This window comes from Temnothorax curvispinosus, unplaced genomic scaffold (genome assembly GCF_003070985.1).
Source record: "Temnothorax curvispinosus isolate PA1 unplaced genomic scaffold, ASM307098v1 QBEX01007141.1, whole genome shotgun sequence".
NCBI classification, from domain to species: Eukaryota; Metazoa; Arthropoda; class Insecta; order Hymenoptera; family Formicidae; genus Temnothorax; species Temnothorax curvispinosus.
In genome coordinates this window covers 20,906-43,276 of record NW_020216921.1, presented here as the reverse complement: position 1 = coordinate 43,276, position 22,371 = coordinate 20,906, and the positions used below count along the sequence as shown (strand labels likewise).

General features: G+C 34.9%; 1 protein-coding gene across 5 annotated transcripts; it reads left to right on the top strand.

Moving 5' to 3' along the window:
• Positions 1 to 342: 342 nt before the first annotated feature.
• LOC112456774 (aromatic-L-amino-acid decarboxylase-like) lies at positions 343 to 15,275 on the top strand. Of its 5 annotated transcripts, none has more exons than XM_025019525.1 (13): positions 404 to 481; positions 1,717 to 2,032; positions 4,118 to 4,338; positions 6,854 to 6,950; positions 7,828 to 7,948; positions 8,515 to 8,628; positions 9,003 to 9,122; positions 9,253 to 9,382; positions 12,469 to 12,617; positions 13,013 to 13,124; positions 13,211 to 13,419; positions 13,559 to 13,759; positions 14,270 to 15,275. In XM_025019525.1, the coding sequence occupies exons 4-13, from the start codon at positions 6,871 to 6,873 to the stop codon at positions 14,474 to 14,476; spliced, it is 1,443 nt and encodes a 480-aa protein (XP_024875293.1). In that variant the 5' UTR covers positions 404 to 481; positions 1,717 to 2,032; positions 4,118 to 4,338; positions 6,854 to 6,870; the 3' UTR covers positions 14,477 to 15,275. The 5 variants fall into 5 exon arrangements, with proteins under 5 accessions (XP_024875295.1, XP_024875293.1, XP_024875290.1 ...); XM_025019522.1 differs by having other exon boundaries at positions 1,717 to 2,875; XM_025019523.1 differs by having other exon boundaries at positions 1,717 to 2,875; positions 4,118 to 4,342.
• Positions 15,276 to 22,371: the final 7,096 nt, after the last annotated feature.

The following is a 22,371-nucleotide window of genomic DNA, read 5'->3' as shown; positions in this document are numbered from 1 at the left end:
AGTAACACTGAAATCTTGTATTTCTGTTTAGAGAGATTTAATCATCTATTTAATTATCAACCGGTCCATGGCGTATCATCAAACAAACAGATCGCACGGTTGGGCGAGTAAAACTAAATTGCACTTACTGTCACTATGTCAGAGCGCAATTAACGCGTCCACCACCTACACACCGTTAATTGAGTAACCAGCTGTTATCAATTGCATAACGTTATCAATTTTTGACCACGACGGGACGAGACAAGTAAATCCCGACGTGTCACGTAATCGCGCGATTGGTCGAACGGCACCTGTGGTAAACGCCGAAGAAGTGGGGAGTTACATAAAGCGGCACGACGCGGATGCAGGCGATGCAACGGAACACCGGTTGCGCGCACTCCACCGGCTCTCGCGGAATCACCACAGGCACGTGGATATTGTCGCTGTCAAGAATTGCTTAGTGAATCTTTAGCCAGATCGAGGTGCACTTTACTTCAAACGTGTGAGTCAAATTTTATTTCAATTTTAGCTGTGAAAGCAATGTGTATTTATATTTCTATTTATCTGAAGCGTTCTGAGAATCAACATTGTAGGAACATATAATATATATAGAATTTTATCTCGCTATAGGCACTATTGATACGTTTGTAGTATTTAATTTGGAAGCTAATGAGAGGAAAATTTGTTGAATAATTTGTTAAATAAATCATGTCGTCTGCTACCTTCAAAGTAACAGTTTTAAGCTGCTGTATATGAGTGATGAGCTATAAATTGTAGCAATATATGATGTAGATTGCTGTAAAAAAATGTAAATCGATAGTGAATGTTGAAATAGAAAAACGATTTGAATAAGCGTGAAAGTATCCTATAATTATGATAAACCGTGATACAACTGTAATAATTGCAACAATAGCAAGTATTATAATTTTATAACAAAATTTCCTTACAAAAAAAACGATAAGTTTATATTTAACACTAGCTGGTTGCCCGGGCATCGCCCGGGAGTCATTTTTCTTCAAACGGTCATTTGTGTTAATCGAAAAAAATTTCTTTATCAGGCAATGGCTGATACAATTCGGCCCACGGATGTCATATACACTTTATGATACTCCCCGGGAAGTTCTACCTCTGATTCATATACAATTCTTTAAAATTCGGTCAATTATTTCTCGAAAAATTGGAAAAATTTCGAATACCGATTTCCAAAAAGATCGGTAACAAAAAACTATAACTCTATAACATTCCCCGGAAAATTCTACCTTTATTTTATATACTTTTAGTAAAAATTTAGGATATAGATAGTATATTTAAGTACATTTACGAGTATATTATACATTTCAGTATGTTTGATAAGAGACTGATTGTGAGTAATTTCGAAGCAAGATTGTTTAGGATCTCGCAGGTCCTATAATTGATGTCAAGGAGTTAAACTTTAATAGCGCTTGTTAGTCTCTTGGTCCAACCAATTCACCTTGAGAGTGCAAATTGAAAAATTTTAATTGTGCATATATAACTCGCATATGCAAGGCCAGGTGTCTTGGTTCAACCAATTCACATTGGAAATTTAATTGAAAAATTTCAATTGCATATATACATGACCTTACACATAACATTCTGTAACCCGGATATAATCCGTAGTATATATTGGTTCAACCGATATATTAAAGAAAAGCTATATTCCGAGTATGAACCACCTGTCAATTTCTAAGACAATCTGTTTTTTCTTTATTGTAACAGGAGGTCACGATGGAACGTTGTGGAAGATAATCATCTTGGGAGGATAAAAGCGGTCATGGCTATCCTTACAGATGATATTATGATAACGATAGGCACAAAGTTATAGCCGGGATTATTATCCGGATGATCACTCGTATGACGATGATTCGTTGGAATTGGATGACTACGACGGTGAAAGTCGAATACGAGGAGTCACTCTTTTCTATTTCGAGTTCCACAGGACGGAACCTGAGTTCTCCTGAGTCAGATGTAGACAACGAGACTGTTCTAAAGGTTTTCGAAAAAGCGCCATCCCAATGACCATCCGGGGTAACAGGTGATTAAGCAGCTGTAGAAGGAGAAAAAACTTTAGACAAATCGGATGACGTCCGAAAGGAAAAGAGGCTCTCGGCAGAGATCGCATAATGCCGGATAGAATCCTAGCACCGGCGGTGTACAAGGATCTTGCAGTCAGATGAGAAGACATTAGAAAAGGGCCTTCCAAATAAAGAGCAAAAAATTCTTTTAAAAAGCCCCCCCCCCCCGGAAAATTATACGGTAATAGATCCACTAAAAATTAATTTAGAGATTAAGTCTGCTCTAGACAACACTATTTTTAAGAGCATAAATGGCTGCTGCCATTGCTGGAATTGCAAAGGTTTAGAGTTCTGTGCTGAAAAGAGACCTAGAGAATAAACTGGGTCTTGTGGAACCTTAGCGAGATTATTAGTTGATTCTGGTGATGAAACAATGATTCGCAGGAGTCTTATTTTGAAGCCTATTGTTACATGAAATATGTAGAAAAAACTTTAACATAATTAATTATGTTGCGATAAATTTCACAGAAACGAAAAGTTCTTCGAAAAGGATTTAAAGAGTGGCGCAAAAGCCAATCAGAAGATAAAAATTCAAAATACTCGCTGGGGCCATCTCGCTGAAATCGACAGAAGTCATGCGGTCAATCGAAAGCGAGCGGACAAAAATAGACGTACAATCAGCGATAAAACTCATCTTCTTAAGGTCGCAGTACCTATCAAAAGCCGGGGACAAGTGCCTGCGAAAAATAGTTAGAAATATTAAGGTTGTAGGTGGACTGGCATAGTTGAAATGTCAATGGTCGTGGTTGATTTCGGATTCAACCATCTTGAGCTAGATTCCAGATATAAGATACTGTTCAAAGGTGAGACAACTCATCCATAAAAACCACAATAGTCTGAGCAGGAAAAGATTTTGTCCGAGCAGATTCGAGAACAGATTGCGTAGCTATCAAGGAAGCAGGTCATTTCAAAGTGCCTGCCAGTTCCAAATCAATTTATTTCAAGAAATTTTTTCTTTTTTACTCTTGTGCCTAAACAGAATGGATGTTATAGGCTAATCTTAAATCTACCTTAATCTAAAACCTCTTAAGCTTATCAATACTGAAAACGATCAAATGAATAATGGCTAAAGGCTATTTCATGACATCGATTAAATTGACGCATACTATTCAATTCGCATGCTCAAGTACAGATAGAAAATGCCCAAAATTCTTGTTCAAAGATGTCCTCTACGACTTTAAATGTACCCTTTGAGTTAAGCACAGCTCCGTACACTTCTACAAAGATTATGAAGCCAGTGAATTATTATCTAAGGAAGTCTAATTATCCGTTAATTATTTGGATGAATTGCTTCTTCTAAGCAAGACATATGCGGTGTGTTTGAAAAATGTACGGATAACATGTAGTCTTTTGGAGTCACTAGAATTCATAATAAATAGAGGAAAAGATAAAATAGAGTCGGAGATCGAATATAGGTTTCTTAGTTTTATCCTGCATAAAATGTCGGATTGAAAAGAATTAATTTAAATTCTGCTTTCTGATGCCAAGAAAGGGATTGAAAAGTATTGATTCGCAAGAATTCACTTAGCTTAAAATATTTCTCGCATTCAATCGCAATCGATAATCTTCAAACAAATGCGAATTCTCGCATTAAAAAGGATTCACTTCTTCTGCTAATTGTTTTTGGATTTAGAGGCATACAAGATTTTCACGTTCTATTCCCAGTATCGCACTGAAAAGTATTGCCCGTGATCCAATCCGAAATTGTTGCAAAGCAGAATTCATGACAAAATCTCGTAAATGCGAAACAATATTTTTGAATAAGACGTTTTATGCAGGGTAGTTATAATATGACATTGGTTTTATGTCTTGTATTAACATTTCTGAAAGATTTACGATAAAATCTTTCGTTTAAATGTTTCAATTCTTTATTATGTACCAACAAGGGACATTGAGTAAAAAAAAAAAAAAAAAAAAACAGCTTTATAAGTTTAGCTCGATTATACGATATTCTATTCGAGATTTTCATAGGAACCTTAGGTTCATGTTATACAGTATATAAATTGATTGAGTGCATATAAACGAGAAAAATTATTGCGTTACAGAGAAACAAGATAATTTTGAAGCTCACATGGAATTAAACGACGAATTAAGAGAGGATTCGGACTGATGGGAATCGCATATTGATGCTGCAAAATGTTCCATTAAGAGTTAAACCTGCTCTAGAAATAATTTCGGATGCGTTACTCTCAGGCTAGAGTAGTTCCTTGTTAAGGTCAACGGGCTCACGGATATTGGAATGCCGTATCAATTATCATCTTGAGTTGTTAGTAGGTTTTTGGTCTTAAGTATTTTGCGAGAAGATTCAGAAGTAGTGATATCTTGTTACGTACTGATAATACGACTGCGATCACTTATATAAACAAAAGGAGCGGCATTCAGTTTAAGAAAGTGAGAAAGTTGGCAAAATAGATCCTTGGATTTTCGCATCGTATATACAATTCGAAAAGAATGTCGAGGTAGATTTTGAGTCGAAAGGTCTTGAGCTGAAAGAGGAGTTTACATTATCAAATGCAGCGTTTTAAATATTAGTACAGCGAGGTTTGGAAAACCAGATACGGAATTATTTGCATCTCGAAGAAATGCGAAATGTTCGCGTTATATCTCGTGAGTAAGAGACCCAGAGACGGTAACTATCGACGCGGTTACAATTGACTAGATATACCTACTTCGAGTTCTGGAAAAGATGAGGGCGGAAGGTTCAAGAGGTATTGTTGTGGTCCCTAAGTGACTGGCTCAGGCATGGTACCCGGTGTACATACATGACAATGTTACTTTAGTGACTTAACTACTTTAATTTTCTGAAATAAAGATAATTAAAATACAAAATATCTTAATTTGAAGTTCTCATAGTTCAAATCTCCTTCTTGATGATATTTATTTGCAAAATAATTTAACAATAATAGTAGATGAATAGTAATTGTTGTGTATCGGGAAAAGGAAGAATTTGGCACCTGAGTATTAACTCTTTATTTCCAAAAAAGGTACTGCGCTCTTATAGCTGTCGCGAACGGGAGAGAGAGATCCGCAGCAAGCCAACGGCTATGTATATCAACCTACGTTAGCGCGCGCGTTCCTAGGCCCTCTACTTCCCGGTCGTATTCCCAGCAAGAAATGACCCATCGAATCCCATCGAATCAATGTCTAATCAACGTCGAAATCATGATGGGTCATTTCTCGCTGGGTTGTTTCGGGCGGAAACAAAAACAATAATGGCGCGCATCTACGAAATGTATAACTACATAACCCCTCTTCCTTCGTGAAAAAAAAACTACCTTCTAACTAAACTTCGTATAGAAATCCGCGAATCTCGCGGCTAATTTTCTGTTTCGGGTTGACGGCTCTCTTTGGTTTCGCTTTTCCAGAGGTGGTTGTATTTCCCTTAATTGGTTTTTACTCTTGTGCCGCTTCTTCATCTTGCACATTATCGCCTAAGTTCCCTGAGTCGTTTAGTGGCTCCGGTTCTTTTGGATTATCTCCAGCTTCATCATCAGATGGTTTCTCATCGTATATGAGTCTCCACCTAAGTACCAGTTTTGTCTTTGATTCTTATCTTCTCCTGTCTTGCAAATTTAGTCTATGTGCCGCTCCCAGATTCGACCATTATCTAACGCGATCGTATAGTGTAATTTCCCGGTACGACGAATGACTTTTCCAAAACGCCATTTAACTTTATTCATATAATCTCTACATTATATTCTCTCTCCCATCTCAAATGTTGTACATGTCTTAAATGTATTTGTATTTGTACATTTCTTTAGCTCGTCCGGTAAACATAAAGTTAAGTTTGTACGCATTCTTCCTTTAGAAATTTGATCGCATGGAGCTATACGCCCGTAATACATTGGGGAGTTACTCTATATTGCACTAAAAAGTCTTGCATTGCATTTTCTAGCGTTATTATAGTCCCTTATTCCTAGGATCCGCAAGCATCTTTCGCAATAGTATATTGTGCACCAAGTAGCGAAAGTAGCGTTTTTCAGACGAGTGTGAAGTTTGCCGCCCTCGCTTCCGGCTCGGGCGGCAAATCACACGAGTCTGAAAAAGCTTTCGCCCCGAGGTGCACACGATATTTTTCACAATATCTTTACGGAAAGTTCGACCTCCATGCCTAGAGAGAGGCGAGAGTGGCCATTTCACGCCAGGACGGCATAGCGGGACGAAAGTAACCACTTTCCTCCCTAGGGCGGAAAGTGATCACTTTCATCCCGCTAAACAGGGACGAAAGTGGCCACTTTCGTCCCGTTAATGCCGTCCTGGCGTGAAATTGATCACTTTCGCCCCTCTCTACAGGCATGGAAAGTCCAACTTTCCGTGGAGGTGTTGTGAAAAGAGTTTTTCACCGTTTGCACGAACCTTTCTGCTAATCCGTTTGTTGACGGATGGTATGGAGCAGTAAATTTCGGTGTAATACCTTTTGATCTTAAAAATTGTAGTAAAAATTCCGTGGAACGGAAATTGCGACCGTTATCCATTACCATTATTTTTGGATAACCAAAGTTGGTGAAAATCTCTTTGCATTTGTTAATCGTAGTTTTCGCTGTAATATTCTTAACTATCCGAACTAAAGGCCACTTCGAATATGCATCCATAACTACGAAAAAGAAATGATTTATAAATGGTCCCGCAGAGTCAACATGTACACGCTCGAAGAACACTTCCGCTGGCTCCCACTCATGTACTTTGTTACATGTATCGCAATTTCTTGTTAATCTCTCAATTGAACGGATATTTTCGATATTGTTACATCTCCATAACAATATATATTATCGATATTACAGGTAAAAGAAGACAAATCATGGATCCTGATAGCTTCAAGGATTACGCCAACAAGATGGCGGAATACATAACAAATTATTTGGAAAATATTAGAGATAGGTAGGTGATAAACAAGTCGTGATCGAGAAATTGTTTGTTTGAAATCGATGAATCTAAATTAAATAATAATATATATTAGTTTATGTTTTTTATATAAATATAAACTCAACCTTCGTTTTACGATAAATACGTTTCGCGTGAGATAAAATCACGTTATTTGAAAAAAGTCTTTGCTAGTTACTGTGTGTAATAGTGAGTAACTAATTGTAAGAAGCTTTTAGCTTGATATGTACACTCCCTTCGGTTGAAGGTGCATGTATGAAAGTACCATGTGTATGATTTCTATTTTATAAAAAGGGGAGATATATGTATATGTATAATTTCTATTTTATAAAGAGGGGAAATATGCGCACATATGGAAAGCTGTTTACATGAAGGGTGATACATACAACAATATAAATGATAATCGAATCATGATTAACAACGAGCTGCTGAAATGTGATTAGAGCTACAACAATCATTGAAAAATAGTCTAGAGTATTACTCGCTTTTTTAACACGACTAGACACTACAGACGCGCGCTACGCGCGCGCTATTTATCTTTAACATTTCACTATTAACCCTATTATACACAACTGTCAAAATATACAATGACAGCTGCAAATGAAGTAAGCGCAGCAAGAAAACCAATCGGCATCGCGGAAAAGCGGCAACAATAAACTTCACATCTCCTTTTTAGAAAAGGATAATATGGGAGGGCATATGTCCGATTGAAAAAATTTCATTGTTTTATTATTAGAATTTAAAATTAAGATCTGTACATATACATGAGAGATTAGAACAATTTTTTGAAAAACCGCGTAAAAAGAATTGCGCGAAAAATGGCGTAAAAAGAGAGTTGGATGTATCTCATAAACAGAAATTCAAAAATTTCCAGGAGAGTCTTGCCAACAGTAGAACCAGGATACATGAAACCCCTCTTGCCATCCGAAGCGCCACAAACCCCTGAACAGTGGCAAGATATAATGGCCGATATCGAACGAGTAATAATGCCAGGCGTAAGTGATTTTTAAGGGTCGGCAGGGGACACGGTGGAGACCTCTGTCGGGTTGGCTTAGCTGCCACTCGCTGCGAGTCCGTATTTTATTTATTATAAATTTTTAAGAGCCAAAATGGAAAATTCGGCTCTGTACCGGGTTGCGGCTGATCTTACTGATTAAAACGAGCATAAGTTTAATGAGATTCGTTAATTAATTTGGCTAAAGTTTGGGAAAAACCACGGCTACAAATGGTAGTCCGTGCCCTCCGGCTCACTCTCGCCTCGCCTCGCGCGCGACACCCCGACGCGTAGTCGGGCACCCGGGTTTGTGGTAATATTGTGGTAGGGATCTTGTCATATATTGAGTGCCAGTGCACGCAACTAAGTTTTTAGTCCCGCTATTCTAGATGGCGCGCATGTAGTTTAACCAAGGCATAAAAGTGAGACTTTCTGCCGTGGAATCGGGGCTGAAAGTACGTACTTTCGACCGAGGTAGTAAGAAAAAGCAATTGAAGTACTTTATTATCGGCACTTTCGATTGTTGTGTAAGTAGGATAAGAAATAAATTAAGATAAAATTGTTCAGGTTACTCATTGGCAGAGTCCAAAATTCCACGCATACTTTCCCACTGCGCAATCGTATCCCTCGATTCTAGCCGATATGTTAAGCGGAGCTATTGCGTGTATTGGATTTTCGTGGGTAAGTACAAAAACTTGCAGTTGAAAATGCGATATATGTTTTATTTATGAATTACGATTATTATAACCTTCGCATGTTCATGCTTTGCTCATTGATATGTCACTTAATGTTCTGTAGTAATAATTTATTTAAAAAGATCCTTAACTTATATGTTTAAGAGTAACAAAATCTGTTTCCATGCATGACACATAAAAATCAAAGTTAAAATATTGACGGACATAAAATCTCTTTTTTTAAATAAAATATGTTACTAATTTTTTGATAAATAAAAAAATAATATAAAGCAAGGAAATATGTCGAATGCTGAGATCAAAACGCTAAAGACACATCATCCTTTTATAGTCACTTTTGATATTAAATTTCTTGTATTCCAGATCGCGAGTCCAGCTTGTACTGAACTAGAAGTGATCGTATTAAATTGGCTGGGAAAAATGCTGGATTTGCCGAAGGAATTTCTTGCCTGCAGCGGTGGAAAAGGCGGTGGCGTAATTCAGGTAAACGACATTTTCCGAATAACATTACATTTACAAAAGATATCTGGATAGCTAGAGAAAATAGTCATTATGATATTTCTGAAGAGAAGGACACTATTAAGCATACTTAAGGTATAATTTTCACCTACAGGGCTCCGCTAGCGAAGCTACTTTGATAGCGTTACTAGGAGCGAAGGCTAAAAAGATAAAGCAAGTTAAAGAACAACATCCCAATTGGATGGAAAACGAGATTGTCGGCAAATTAGTCGCATACTGTTCTTGTAAGTATACTACGATCATTTTGTTACGGAATCTGCCACTGATATGCCAAACTTTACAAAACATATAAGTAAGATCAAAACGGAAACAATTTGTTGCTTACAATTAGATAGATAGATATTAAAAATGATGTAAATTTGGTCAACATAACGTTAAAATGACGTGTCATTTTGACTGCGATATGTTTCTTGGATTGTTCCATTTCGACCGCGCAAAAAACTGCGTTCTCAAATATTAGCACAGAAAAATACGTATGCATTCGATTGTGACCAAATTTGCACTGATGACTCGCAAGGCTCTTTCCCTTGGACGCCAAACCAATATAGAACCCTACTGTGTTGCCACGTCGGCAGAAGAAAAGAGTGACCCCAAAAATCGCCTATTTTTGGTCCCGCGATATTCATGGAACTGAATTGTGTGTCAAATGATACCTTATGACAAAACATCATTCACAAAAAGTTTTTAAGTTGAGCTGAGAATTGATTTCAGAGATATGGGAGGTCAAAGTAGTCAAAATTCATTAACTCGTTAGCCCGTACGCTTTAAAGCACGAATTTTTCTTTCAATCCGATAATTTAAAACTTCGTACCCAGGGGTTTTGCTAGCTGCTGACAATGAATTTGAAATCAGATTTTTCACACATACTTATGGATCGATTTACTTAACAAGAAAAAAAAATTAAAACATTTTTTAAATACATAGTCCGCCATATTAAATCGGCCATTATAAATTTTAAAAATCTGATTTCAAATTCATTGTCAGCAGCTAGCAAAACCCCCGGGTACAAAGTTTTAAATTATCGGACTGAAAGAAAAATTTGTGCTTTAAGGGGATGCTGGAGCCGTCTGTTTTACCGGCATTTTTTGTCGGCACGTAGCGTCGTATTAATTTGACAGAATTAAAAATTCTTTTCCAGAATTGCAGTACATACATTAATGATTCGGGGGAACTCCGATTTTATATAGAAAACGAGAAAAAATTACGGAAGTACAGATTTCCTTATCTTTTATCCCAATATGGCGTCTCGAGTTGCGGCGAGCTGTTAGCTCGTCACAAGATGTATTTCATATAAGAGATATACCATTGGTACGAACGTGAAAACAAGTTCCCCCGAGTTGCACAACAAGAAAAACATCGATAAACCCTCCAAATCAAGATTTGGAAGCGTAATATAAAAGTATAATGTCGATGTGCATCGTGCGTATGTGTGCGTGCAATGTAGCGTGCTATCCTTGTCTATATCTTTGTCTATACAAGGACAGATATAGTCGATAACATAGAAAATGGTAATTTTGTCGGTTATACAGACGGCTCCAGCATCCCCTTAAAACGTACGGGCTGACGAGTTAATGAATTTTAACTACTTTGACCTCCCATATCTCTGGAATCAATTCTCACCTTAACTTAAAAATTTTTTGTGATTGATGTCTTGTCATAAGGTATCATTTGATACACAATTCAGTTCCAATATCACGGGACCAAAAATAGGCGAAAAAACCACAGATTTTGGGGTCACTCTTTACTGCACGAACTTTTTGATCACACCTCGTATGTCTATTATAAGTATACTTTTAATAATATTTTGGTATAAAAAAATTTGATTTTATAGTGTATATATAACTTATAGTTTATACATAACTATAGTTTACAGGGTTTATGTGATATTAACACATCCGTAAACCGATGCAGACAAATTATGATAAACATTTGTGAAAACATGAAGTTAATCGAATAAACCGTTCTCAAGTTATTGTGGTTATAGTTTTAAAAAATGCTATTCTAGAAAATGAACACATCGAGAAATTAATAGACGGCGATACGAGTCAGGCGCGGTACGTGGTGCGCAAGTAAAGAAATTAATAGTTACAGAAGTAACGAATTAAAATGTATATAATATACATATACATATATTCCAACTTAATAAACTGCGCGCCGATTATTTGTCGGACTTGAAACACAGCTGTCGTTGGAACATTAATACTCTTCCCTCCCCGGAATTAAATCTACACGATTTAATTATTTAAAAAACTGTAAAGAAATTATTGCAAAAAATATTAATGTTCCAACGATAGCTGTGTTTCAAGTCCAACAAATAATCGGCGCGCAGTTTATTAAGTTGGAATACATGTATATACGTATATACATTTTAATTCGTTACTTCTGTAACTATTAATTCTCTATTTGTGCACCACGTACCGCGCTTGACTCGTATCGCCGTCTATTAATTTTTAGAATATAATTAAAGAATATAATTTTTACAAAGAATAAGCACTAATTAGTGAATGTAATATTTACGTTACAATTTTGGAATTGAAAGATTGGATTATTTCCTCTATTTTGTATTTTAGATGTCGATTCAGATGTATCTTCAGTCATGATACAGCCAGCAAGCGACACAAGTCGACACAAACGTCGTTTTATCTTTCTTTTTTGGCAATGAGTAACAAAGACAAAACGACACTTGTGTCGACTTGTCACTTGTTGGAAAGCTTCCTATATATGTTTTAAGATTTGCCCGTTACTTTACTTTCCGCCCGCTAAACAGGGACGAAAGTAACAATTTGATTCCTTTCGTCCCTGTAACAAAGACGAAAGTAACAACTTTCTTCCCTGGCGTGAAATTGGTCACTTTTGTGCTTCTCTACAGGCATGGAAAGTCGAACTTTCCGTGGAGGTGTTGTGAAAAACATATTTCCATTTTAAGGTATTTAGCAAGAATTTTTATCGTATATTTTCTCGCTTCTGACGTCACAATCTGAGATAATAGTGCTGAGTAAATAGGAGCTTTAAGTGCATACATTGTTGAAAAATGAAATATATTAAAGAAATAAAGATGTTTGTCAAAATTTATAAAATTTATATACCTATTCATATGGTATGTATCTTATAATTAGTTCTACAAGTGCAAGTTACTCTTAAATCTAGTTAAATATTAAATATCGACATTGCATAAATTACAGGTAATATAATGTAGTAATAAAAAAAAAATGTGTTACGTGAAATCGATATTGCGAATTTCTCAAAAGTCGAACAATTATAATAAATTAATCGCAATGATAATATGTGACGAAATATTGTATTTTTTTAGGCCAAGCACATAGTTCAGTTGAACGCGCTGGACTTTTCGGTGGAGTAAAGTTCAGACAATTGGAAGTCGATGAAAAACATAAGCTGCGCGGCGACACATTTGCCGATGCAATCAGAAAGGATAAAGAACAAGGATTCATACCGTTTTACGTAAGTTCAGCTTATCCGATATTTCTTTATTAATTGAATTATTTCTTCCATTACTTCCATTTGTTAAAAAAAAACAAATAGAATTGTAGAGAAAAAAATTAAATGTACTATGTATGCAAAACCGTGAAATAATATAATGTAAATATTTATGAAACAAAATAATATTCTCAGAAAATTCTCGGAAATTAAATGTTGCAATATGTTTGTTATAACATCACATCAAAAATATTTATATCGCGCTCAAAAAAAAATTTTCTCTATAAATAATCAACGTAAAGTTTAACGTAATAATAAGAAATTAGGTTTAATTAGCATTAATTAATTTTAATTAATATAAAATTAATTATTAAGAAATAAATACTTCAGAGATTATATAAACAGACTTCTTATCGTAGGCCGTCGCTACTTTGGGTACCACTATCGGTTGCGCCTTTGATCGTCTCGATGAAATGGGTATCGTAGCGAATCGTGAAGACATTTGGTTGCATGTGGACGCTGCTTATGCAGGTATAAATAAATTTTCTCATTTCAACATGAAAATAATTATGAATTTTTCAAATGGCAATTTATAAAACAAATCCATTCGATTATAGGATCCGCTTTTATCTGTCCGGAATTCAGATATTTAATGAAAGGCATCGAAATGGCGGATTCATTTGATTTCAATCCTCATAAATGGATGTTAGTTAACTTTGACTGCTCTACCATGTGGCTTAAGGATCCGACATACATCATAAACGCTTTCAATGTCGATACTTTGTATCTCAAGTACGATATGCAGGGTTCAGCGCCGGATTATAGGGTATAGGCTATTAAAAATCTATTACTAGTCACTTACGTTGATATTGTCGAATTTACATTATCTAATTAATAAAATCAATTTGAAAAACAATTAATAAATACTGTCGTTAATCTGTGTAATTGAGTGTACTTCGTTACAGCATTGGCAGATTCCACTTGGACGTAGATTCCGATCTCTGAAACTTTGGTTCGTATTGAGGCTCTATGGGGTCGAGAACCTTCAAAACTTTATCAGATCACACGTCGCTCAAGCACACGAATTCGAGGCACTAGTTCTCTCCGATCCTCGCTTCGAAATTGTGGGCGAAGTTCTCATGGGATTGATTTGCTTCCGATTAAAGGTAAGTCAATTACTTTCACAAATATATTTACAAATAAGCCTTTTTTAACAAATATATGTATGTGTTCAATATCTTTTTTCTTCCTAGCATATGCATTAATGGATGTTTCCACACTTTCCATCTCTTCCCGGTTCCTTGATACGTGAATCAGATCTTCTACAGTGTGCAATCCAGTCCATTGCCTTATATTGCGGAGCCAGGACATTTTCTTTCGTCCTATCTCTTTTCTGCCTTTAATCTTTCCCTGAATCTTTCTCTCAATCGTGTTCAATATCGCATCCATATCTAAAAAAGAGATGTAAAGTTTATTGTTGTCGCTTGTCTATATCTTATTATTTAAAAAAGATATTTATACTTTTTATATTAAATTTTAAATTAATAAAAGAATATATATTTTTAGAAATAATTATTAATTCCTTGATAATTAAAAAATATCATGTACATCATTTTTATAAAAGCGTAAGCAGAGTAAATAGCAGAATTCCATAATAATTCCATAATAATTTACAGGGATCCAACGAACTCAATGAAGCCCTGCTAAAGAGGATCAACGGTGCGGGAAATATCCATCTCGTTCCGTCGAAGATAAAGGACACGTACTTCCTGCGACTCGTTGTCTGCTCTAGATTCAGCGAGATCAAGGATATACAGTATTCCTGGAAGGAGATCAAGCTGAGAGCCAACGAGATACTTGAGGAGCAATCGGTTTCGAAGTGATGGCGCGCTCAGATAGCTCGCGGTTGCAGATTGTTGGCGCCTGCCACTTGCAACCAATCCTAGTTTCAAATATTTTCTCACACCCAGCGGCTTTTGAGGACCAAATAGGCTAAAGCGACGGATAATTAATAGGCGGTTTCCGACAGTTGTGCAATAAAAAATAATGATTTTTACAAACATTTTTAAGGACATTCTCCGGCTTCAGTCGTGCTCAACTTGTATTCGTGCTTAAAAAGATGTTTATATACAAAATATTACATGCATATAATAACATCTAAAAAATAAGAAGTTAACTTCACGCGTGAGAACTCATGCGGTGTTGCCAAGTAACTGACGCCTCTTCTTTTCTATCACTCTGAACCGAGAGAAAAATTCATCAAATCACGTACTTTACACAAGTATTTCTCGAAAACGAGTGCCGCAAGGGTATTGACACTTAATTGCATATTATTTATATTTTTATGGAGCATCATATACTAATTTTTCAAAAACATTTAGAGAAAACTTTTTTCACAATTCATTATAATGTCTCTTTTACAATAGCTTGGAATAGGAATTACATGTTAAAAGTTGAAACTTTGAAACTCAGTATCTCAATTTTTAATACCGCAAGAGGTATTGAAATTTATACTATCGCATAAAGCACACCTAAATTAACGTATATTCACAGTTTCAAGAAAATCTAGAGAAAATCGATTTTCCGGAGAACGATCTTAAATTTCGAACGATTAAACATATATATTCACGTTTATATTTTATTAAGCACAACAAACATGTATATAAATATTCTACTTGTTACAAATATGTAACTGAATTATTTATATATTTTGTTATAATTATATTCCACTAAGCGCTCAACGTGAATATAATATGAAAACATCGCCTATAAGTTGAATGCGTGATACTTGTTATACTGTTATTTATGTACATGTTATTATATATAAATGTTTATATATTATACATCACACAAAATGTGTATTATAAAAAAACAATTTATTGTATAATGATTTAAGACACGTATTTTTTACGTTTCTACAGTTAACAAAAATATCTATTTGTTAAATTTTTTTTTTTAAATTATAATTTACTGTATCTATATATATAATAGCTTTAATAGCCTTTTTTGAAACATTTAAATTTATATTGCAATAATTATTAAATTTATATTGCACAAAATAAATCATTTTATCCATGCTCATTAGTAGATATTTATTAATTTGGCTTCTTCATAGAGGAAGCAATGTACAGGTTTCTACTTGCCCACTTATAAAACTATAAGGAAGCAATGTGCAAGTTTCCACTTGCACACTTAAAAACTATGAGGAAGCAATGTACAAGTTTCTACTTGCACATTTAAAAACTACGAGAAAGCAATGTGCAAGTTTTTACTTGCACATTTAAAATCTGTGAGGAAGCAATGTGCAAGTTTCTACTTGCACGCTTTTTTTTATGGATAGAGTATTATTAAAGATAGATTGGTGTTGTATTTGGCAATGATCGGTGAAAGGGTTACCAATTTTTGCCTAAAAAGTGTACAAGTCATACATGTAATCTTATATTATAACGTATCATTAAAGGGAGGTTGTTTTGAATTTGGCGAAGATTAATGACAGGGTTACCGATTTCTGCCTAAAAAATGTATAGGGTAGACCGAGGCAAATCGAATTTCTAATTAGCACGATAAAATAGCTCATTTAAAATAAAACACTAACGAAAATTTGTCTTAAAACTTATATTAATCCGATTCGCCTCAATCTACCTTAAGTTATTTGATGGATAGAGTATCATTTTTTAAAGGAAGATTGTTAGAGAATTTGGCGAGGATCGGTGAAAAGATTACCGATGTCTGCTTAAAAAGTGTATAAGATGTACATGTAATTTTACATAGAGTATTATTAAAAGAAGATTGTTTTGAATTTTGCGAGAATCGGTGAGAAGGTTACCAATTTACAATTAAAATATTTAGATACCGGAAGTATATTACAAAAAATTAAATTATTGGAAGGAACGGGCTAATTATGAGCCGAATGTCATAATTCGCTCGACTCATAATTATCATTACTGAAGCCTCTACTTCGACTTAATTAAATTATTATTTACATATGTAGTATAAATATATTTTTTTCAGTTACTATTCGTGATTATATATTAATGGAATAAAGCATATATTTCTCGTCGAATCTAGGACTCTAAAAATTAAAGAAGATATATATTTCTTATCTTAAAAAAAGAGAAAATAAAATGAAAGAATATATAGTTAAACAAAATTTTATATAGTTCAACCAAGAAAAAAATTGTACAAATTAGAAATTTGCACTTGGCTTCCTCATAGAGGAAGTGATGTCTTAAGATGCTAATACGGTCCTCTGATTGGCTGATGACGTCTTAAGATTATACTTAAGACGATCTTGGATATAAGACTCAACTATAAATACCGGCCTTAAAGAATTATATATGAAATAAAAATAGAAAAAACTGAAGAATATAATAAAAATAAAAAATTTCGGTAAACTTGGTTATTTTTTTTAACAGAAATCGGTAACCCCTTTATTATTAACAATTTTTATTAATTTTATTATATTTTTCAGTCTTTTCTACCCCTATTTCATATATAATTCGTTAAGATTTGGTTGATCAGTTCTGGAGTTGTAGAAATTTCTGTAAATTTGGCACAGCCATACACACATTCCGACATTTTTTTTAATGCAAGATTTCGACGTTTTAGAACACTCTGAACATGATGACATTAAAAACTCAAAAAACAATCTTTTCTTTGGTTTTTTCTACCCTTATTTTATATATAATTTTTTTAAATTTGGTTGATTAGAGCCAACTTTATACGCAATCAAAAGTTCATATACGAATTTACGAAAACAAAGCTTCCTCTATGAGGAAGCAAAAGATGTCCAAAATAGGTCCAAAAGCAATCCATTATAGGTCCAAAATTGGGTATGTTTTGGACATTCTGCGGACGTACAAAGTTGTGACAAATGGACGTCCATGGGACATAGAACGTTCGACGGACCTTATTTGGACTTTGTATGGACGTCGGAATGTCCAAAAGCGGATGTCCACTGAACATACAATGAACGTCCTTGTGCTATCTGGGAAGGATGCTCTCCCGGTTTCCGCAATGAGTAACGTTGTCTATAAAATCTCTTGCCGAAATTGCGACGCATCATACGTGGGGCAGACTGGCAGACTATTAAAAACTAGAATATCCAAACATCGTAGTCATATCAACAGAAACAGTTCTGCCCACTCCGTGATTACCGATCACAGAATCCAGAGTGATCACGATTTCGATTGGGATAACGTTAAAATGTTGGATCATGAAAGATATTATCATAAATGACTTATTTCCGAAGTTTTATACATAAGACAACAACGTCATAGTTTAAATTTACAATCAGACACCGATTGTTTACACCATGCATATATACTTGTTCATCATAAATAATTTATAACTTTGTTTTTGCCCGTCCCCGGCCGTGTTACTTATTTTGTTTATAACTATCAATCCTTGTTCTGACCTATACGAATCTTCGACCCGCCGTCTCACTTTGTTTCCAACCGACATGCGTGAGACTTTATTTTATACTTGTATCTCTAATTTCCGAAATGTGCGACTCTTCGAATTCATCCTTTGACTACTGCGACTTTTTAATTAATGTACTTCTTTGACTGCTGCAGACCTTAAGCCTTTCTCTTTCTGTTTCTTTTAACGATTGACTAAATATATGTTTCTTTTCACAGTGGAAATGTCCACTATAACCGTGCGTACCAGCTCGCTTGTCACGACAACTCCCCAAGAAAAGAGCTTCCTACCTCGAGTTCTGCAGGAATATAATAAATCTTCTTTTCCTAATAAACGCTGAAGATGTCTCGAAAGAAGAGCTGAAACGTTCGTCACTTTTAAATACAAGTTTTCGTTTTATTTGCGCACCACGTCCCGCGCCTGACTCGCATTCGCCGTTAAATGCTATCAATATGATTATTAATAATCTAATTATCATTTTTTACACATTCTCTCCTTTCAACGATATCAATGCTCTTAACTCGGAATTCCAGTATACAAGATGTCGACCTTATTATTCAACACCATTCGTTTTCTTAGCAGCTACGGCGAAGCTATCGCTAAATGCAATGCATTATGTATGAAAGCGAAATACGAGTCCCATTGTTTTGGAAAGAATAAATCCAGCTATCAGACGAAAGTGGTGGCTATTGCTAAGAAAAACGACCGCTTTTTTCATTAAAGTGTTAGGCCATAGAATAATAACAGATAGAAACATCGTTACACAAATATCTGTTATGATATAATGATATATATCTGACGATACGAAGCTATCGTCCATCATCGTGAAATAAACTTATATTTATCTAACCATATTAATATAATATTAATACAATGCTCTATATATTTCTCTCTTATATTGTTTCATTTTATAACATAAAAATAAAGCTTTACTACAATTTTTTATTGCGTTTTATAATTACATTTTTAAATTACTTAAATTTTAAATATTACATATGTATTTCAATTAGAATTACCATTAAATATTATTAATTACTGTGACACTATTAATGAAAACAAATGCTATTTATGAAAGCAGTTGCAATACAAAAATTATAAAAAAAGTAAAATTTTTGAACTTTTTCCAAATAAATAAAACATTTTTAGAAAAAAGTTGCTTTTTCTAGAATTTCTAATTTTCGCTTAGATTCTTTTGTATTATCTTCAATTAGTGAACTTTTAATCTCCTTAAAGTACATAAGCGGATAATATTTAACTGGAAGAAATTAGCGGTTACCACTTCAAATGAAGAATGAAGAGGATTAGACGGAAATAAATCAATCGAGGGTCTGAAAAGAAAGGAGACGCGGACAAGAGTTTTCCATTAACCGACCACATAGAGTTCTCCGGGTTACATCAAAGTACTTGTTACGTGATTCAAAAAGTAAACTTGTGAGAATTAAAGAATTTCTTCTAATCGTACCCGTAGTAAATCGCTTCTTATTTTCTCTAACAAAACATTATAGAAAATTATGGAAAACATTATGGAAAATGTAAGGTGCAAAATCATAAGTAAGTGGCAAAGTAGCCATATTACGATTCTGACAATGGCTGAGGATTCACTGTTGAAGCTCGTCACTTCCACAGAGACACACGGTACGGTTGAATAACTTTGGAGCTGGCACTCAACTAGGTAAAGAGCACTAGGAAATTGCCGTCTCTTCAATCTACCCTCTCTTTTGTCTGCTCCTTATGCGGTTGACAATTTCGCTACGTAAATGCGGATTACAGTTAAAGGATGACGTCATACAGTTAAAGGAGATCACCATTGGAAAGTAAAAGCTATAATTTTCCATAAAAGATTAAAATTCTAAGAACATTCTTCTTTTTAAATAAAAAATAAAAATTTTGCTTTGAGTAAATTATGAGATGCCTGACGTCATTCCTCGTGTTTGCAAAATGGATTTTATAACATATTTTTCAAGACTCTCTCTAAGTGGAATTTTCTGATAAAATCATAATAAAGTAAAGTGTAGTAAAATAGAGGCAATACATGATAACACACAATCCAAATTAAATAAGACTTTTAAAACAATTCATTGCCTATGCCGTCAAAAGAACACTCGTTCGCTTCATTTTTCTTTACATAATATGATAGTACTCTTCACTAAAGCAGGATCTCACTAAGACGTTAGCACGTAAAAACCAAATTACTTTTCAGGAAACTGATTGCTCGGAAAGGAACGCCTTTCTCCGCGCTATCTGAGATAGATTATACTTTTCTTAACGCCGAGACCGGCTCTTGACGTCAGAGATACAACTCCGCAGTCGAGTTGAATCTCTGACGTGTGCGAGAGTGGCCCAATCTGACTCGCGACACATTCCCGGAAAGTCCCGGCGATTACTCCGGAGCCGATCTGACGGGTAGCCATGACGACGGCACAATGTATCTGAGAAAAGTATTAGTATCCGTTCGACTTCTCTCGACGCGTAAGGAGCACGGTAATAAAAGAAAAGAGAAGAAAGAGCAAAGGAGGTGGTGGCGGCTGTAGCGCGGCAAGTTAAAGAGGGAAATCCGACCGAGCGGAGAGTCCTCGGAGAGTCAGTCGACTACTATAAGCGCGACTTCATCCCTCTTTTCTGCCCTCGGGTAAAAGGAAATGACTTTTTTCGTGCACACGCACCGGTTCCTGCTCTCCTCGCGTTCTTATGTCGAGCCGTTTCAAGATTATTATAGACTCTGCATACCAGGCGAATTAACATTTTCCGCTCGGGGGGATTTACCGTCCGATCCTGTACTATGATAAAATCTTCAATCATTGGAAAATTATTACGAGCATGCAGTAGTTCTCATACGTTATGCATGACGTTATTTCGTCTATTTAGTTGCAGTTCAATATTCATGTGTATATATAAAAATAAGATAATCGGGAAGAATGAGATAATTCAAGAAAAAATCTGATTACTTTTTCAGGTGTAAACTTGTAGCATTTAAGATGACATTTTAGTAGCAGAGATAGATTTTCAATCAAATTTATAGAAATAATGAGACATTATTTTAAATAATATTTTAACAGCATTATTTTTACCGTAACATTCGAATATTTGGCGAAATATATATCATTATATTTGTAAAATGTAATAATAACAACAACAACTGGAAGATTACAAACATGTATAATTAAGTTAATACATAAATATTCTTGAAAAGATTGCGCAGATAATTATTTTCGACTCAGGCGGCCTGCAATTGTGTGTTCACTAATGACTAACGCAATCAACGTAGCCTGTGTTATAAATAAATATATTTATTAACATTGCGCATCACTGTGCAAGTTTTTATGTACTTAAACAATTGTTCTTTCTCATAAAATCGGTGATCTCATAAATTTCCTAACCATTATAGAAAAAAAAACGGAGTTTATCAGATGTCCTTCTCTCGATTAAAATAATTTTCGTAACTGTAGAAAGGAATAATAAAGTAAAAGAAAAACGTGTATAAAATTCAAACAATATTCGAGTTCAGCATTTTTTTTATATTCGATTTCTATAGGGAATAACCTTCGTTTACTCAATAATTGTGAAAGAACAGTTGTTTTCGTTTCTAAAGTTTCTTTCTAGATCACGATCAGATTACCCAAGATCTCATGTCAGCAATGCCAGCGAGAGCGTTAAGCGTTTCTTTCTGGAGTCGTGACAGGAGGTGTACGATTGAAAACCATCAGGATCGTGCTTATCTAGAGTAATTCGATTTACCGCCTGAATGCTTCCTTGATTTCGCACTTATAATCAAGTTACAAATGATGTCGCTTTAAACGGCGACGCCCTAATTTTGCCTTCCAGGTGCTCCTATGCCTCTTCAATTTCACGATATCGTTTTCTTAACGCAATCTGTGATGCCGTTACCTTGAAAGACGTTAATTAAGAACAGTAAAATACATTTCGGCAATAGCTCATTTAAAATAATGAACTGATATATCAAGTATAGTAAAACGACGAATTATAAGCTTACATAACATAGTAATTTATTAAACAATAATTAGAAAAACGCTCTCAAGATATACAATCAATATAATTAAGATAAGGCAAATAAGAGCAACACTCTGTTATTAAAATAAATTCTTCACAGTAAATCACAATTCTTCACAATAAATTCTTTACAGTATTTTAGATGTTTATTAGCATCAATTAATCGGTGAGAGATAGAGGATTTTAATGCTCCAACGAAAACTGTTTTAATACAAATATTACTACATGCCTCAGTGGTCGAATTGCGTATTACATGGAAGCGGGGCGGAGGTTCCATGTTCGAACCCTGGTTGAGGTAATATTTTTCGCAATAAATTCTCTACAGTATTTTAGATGCTTATTACAATCA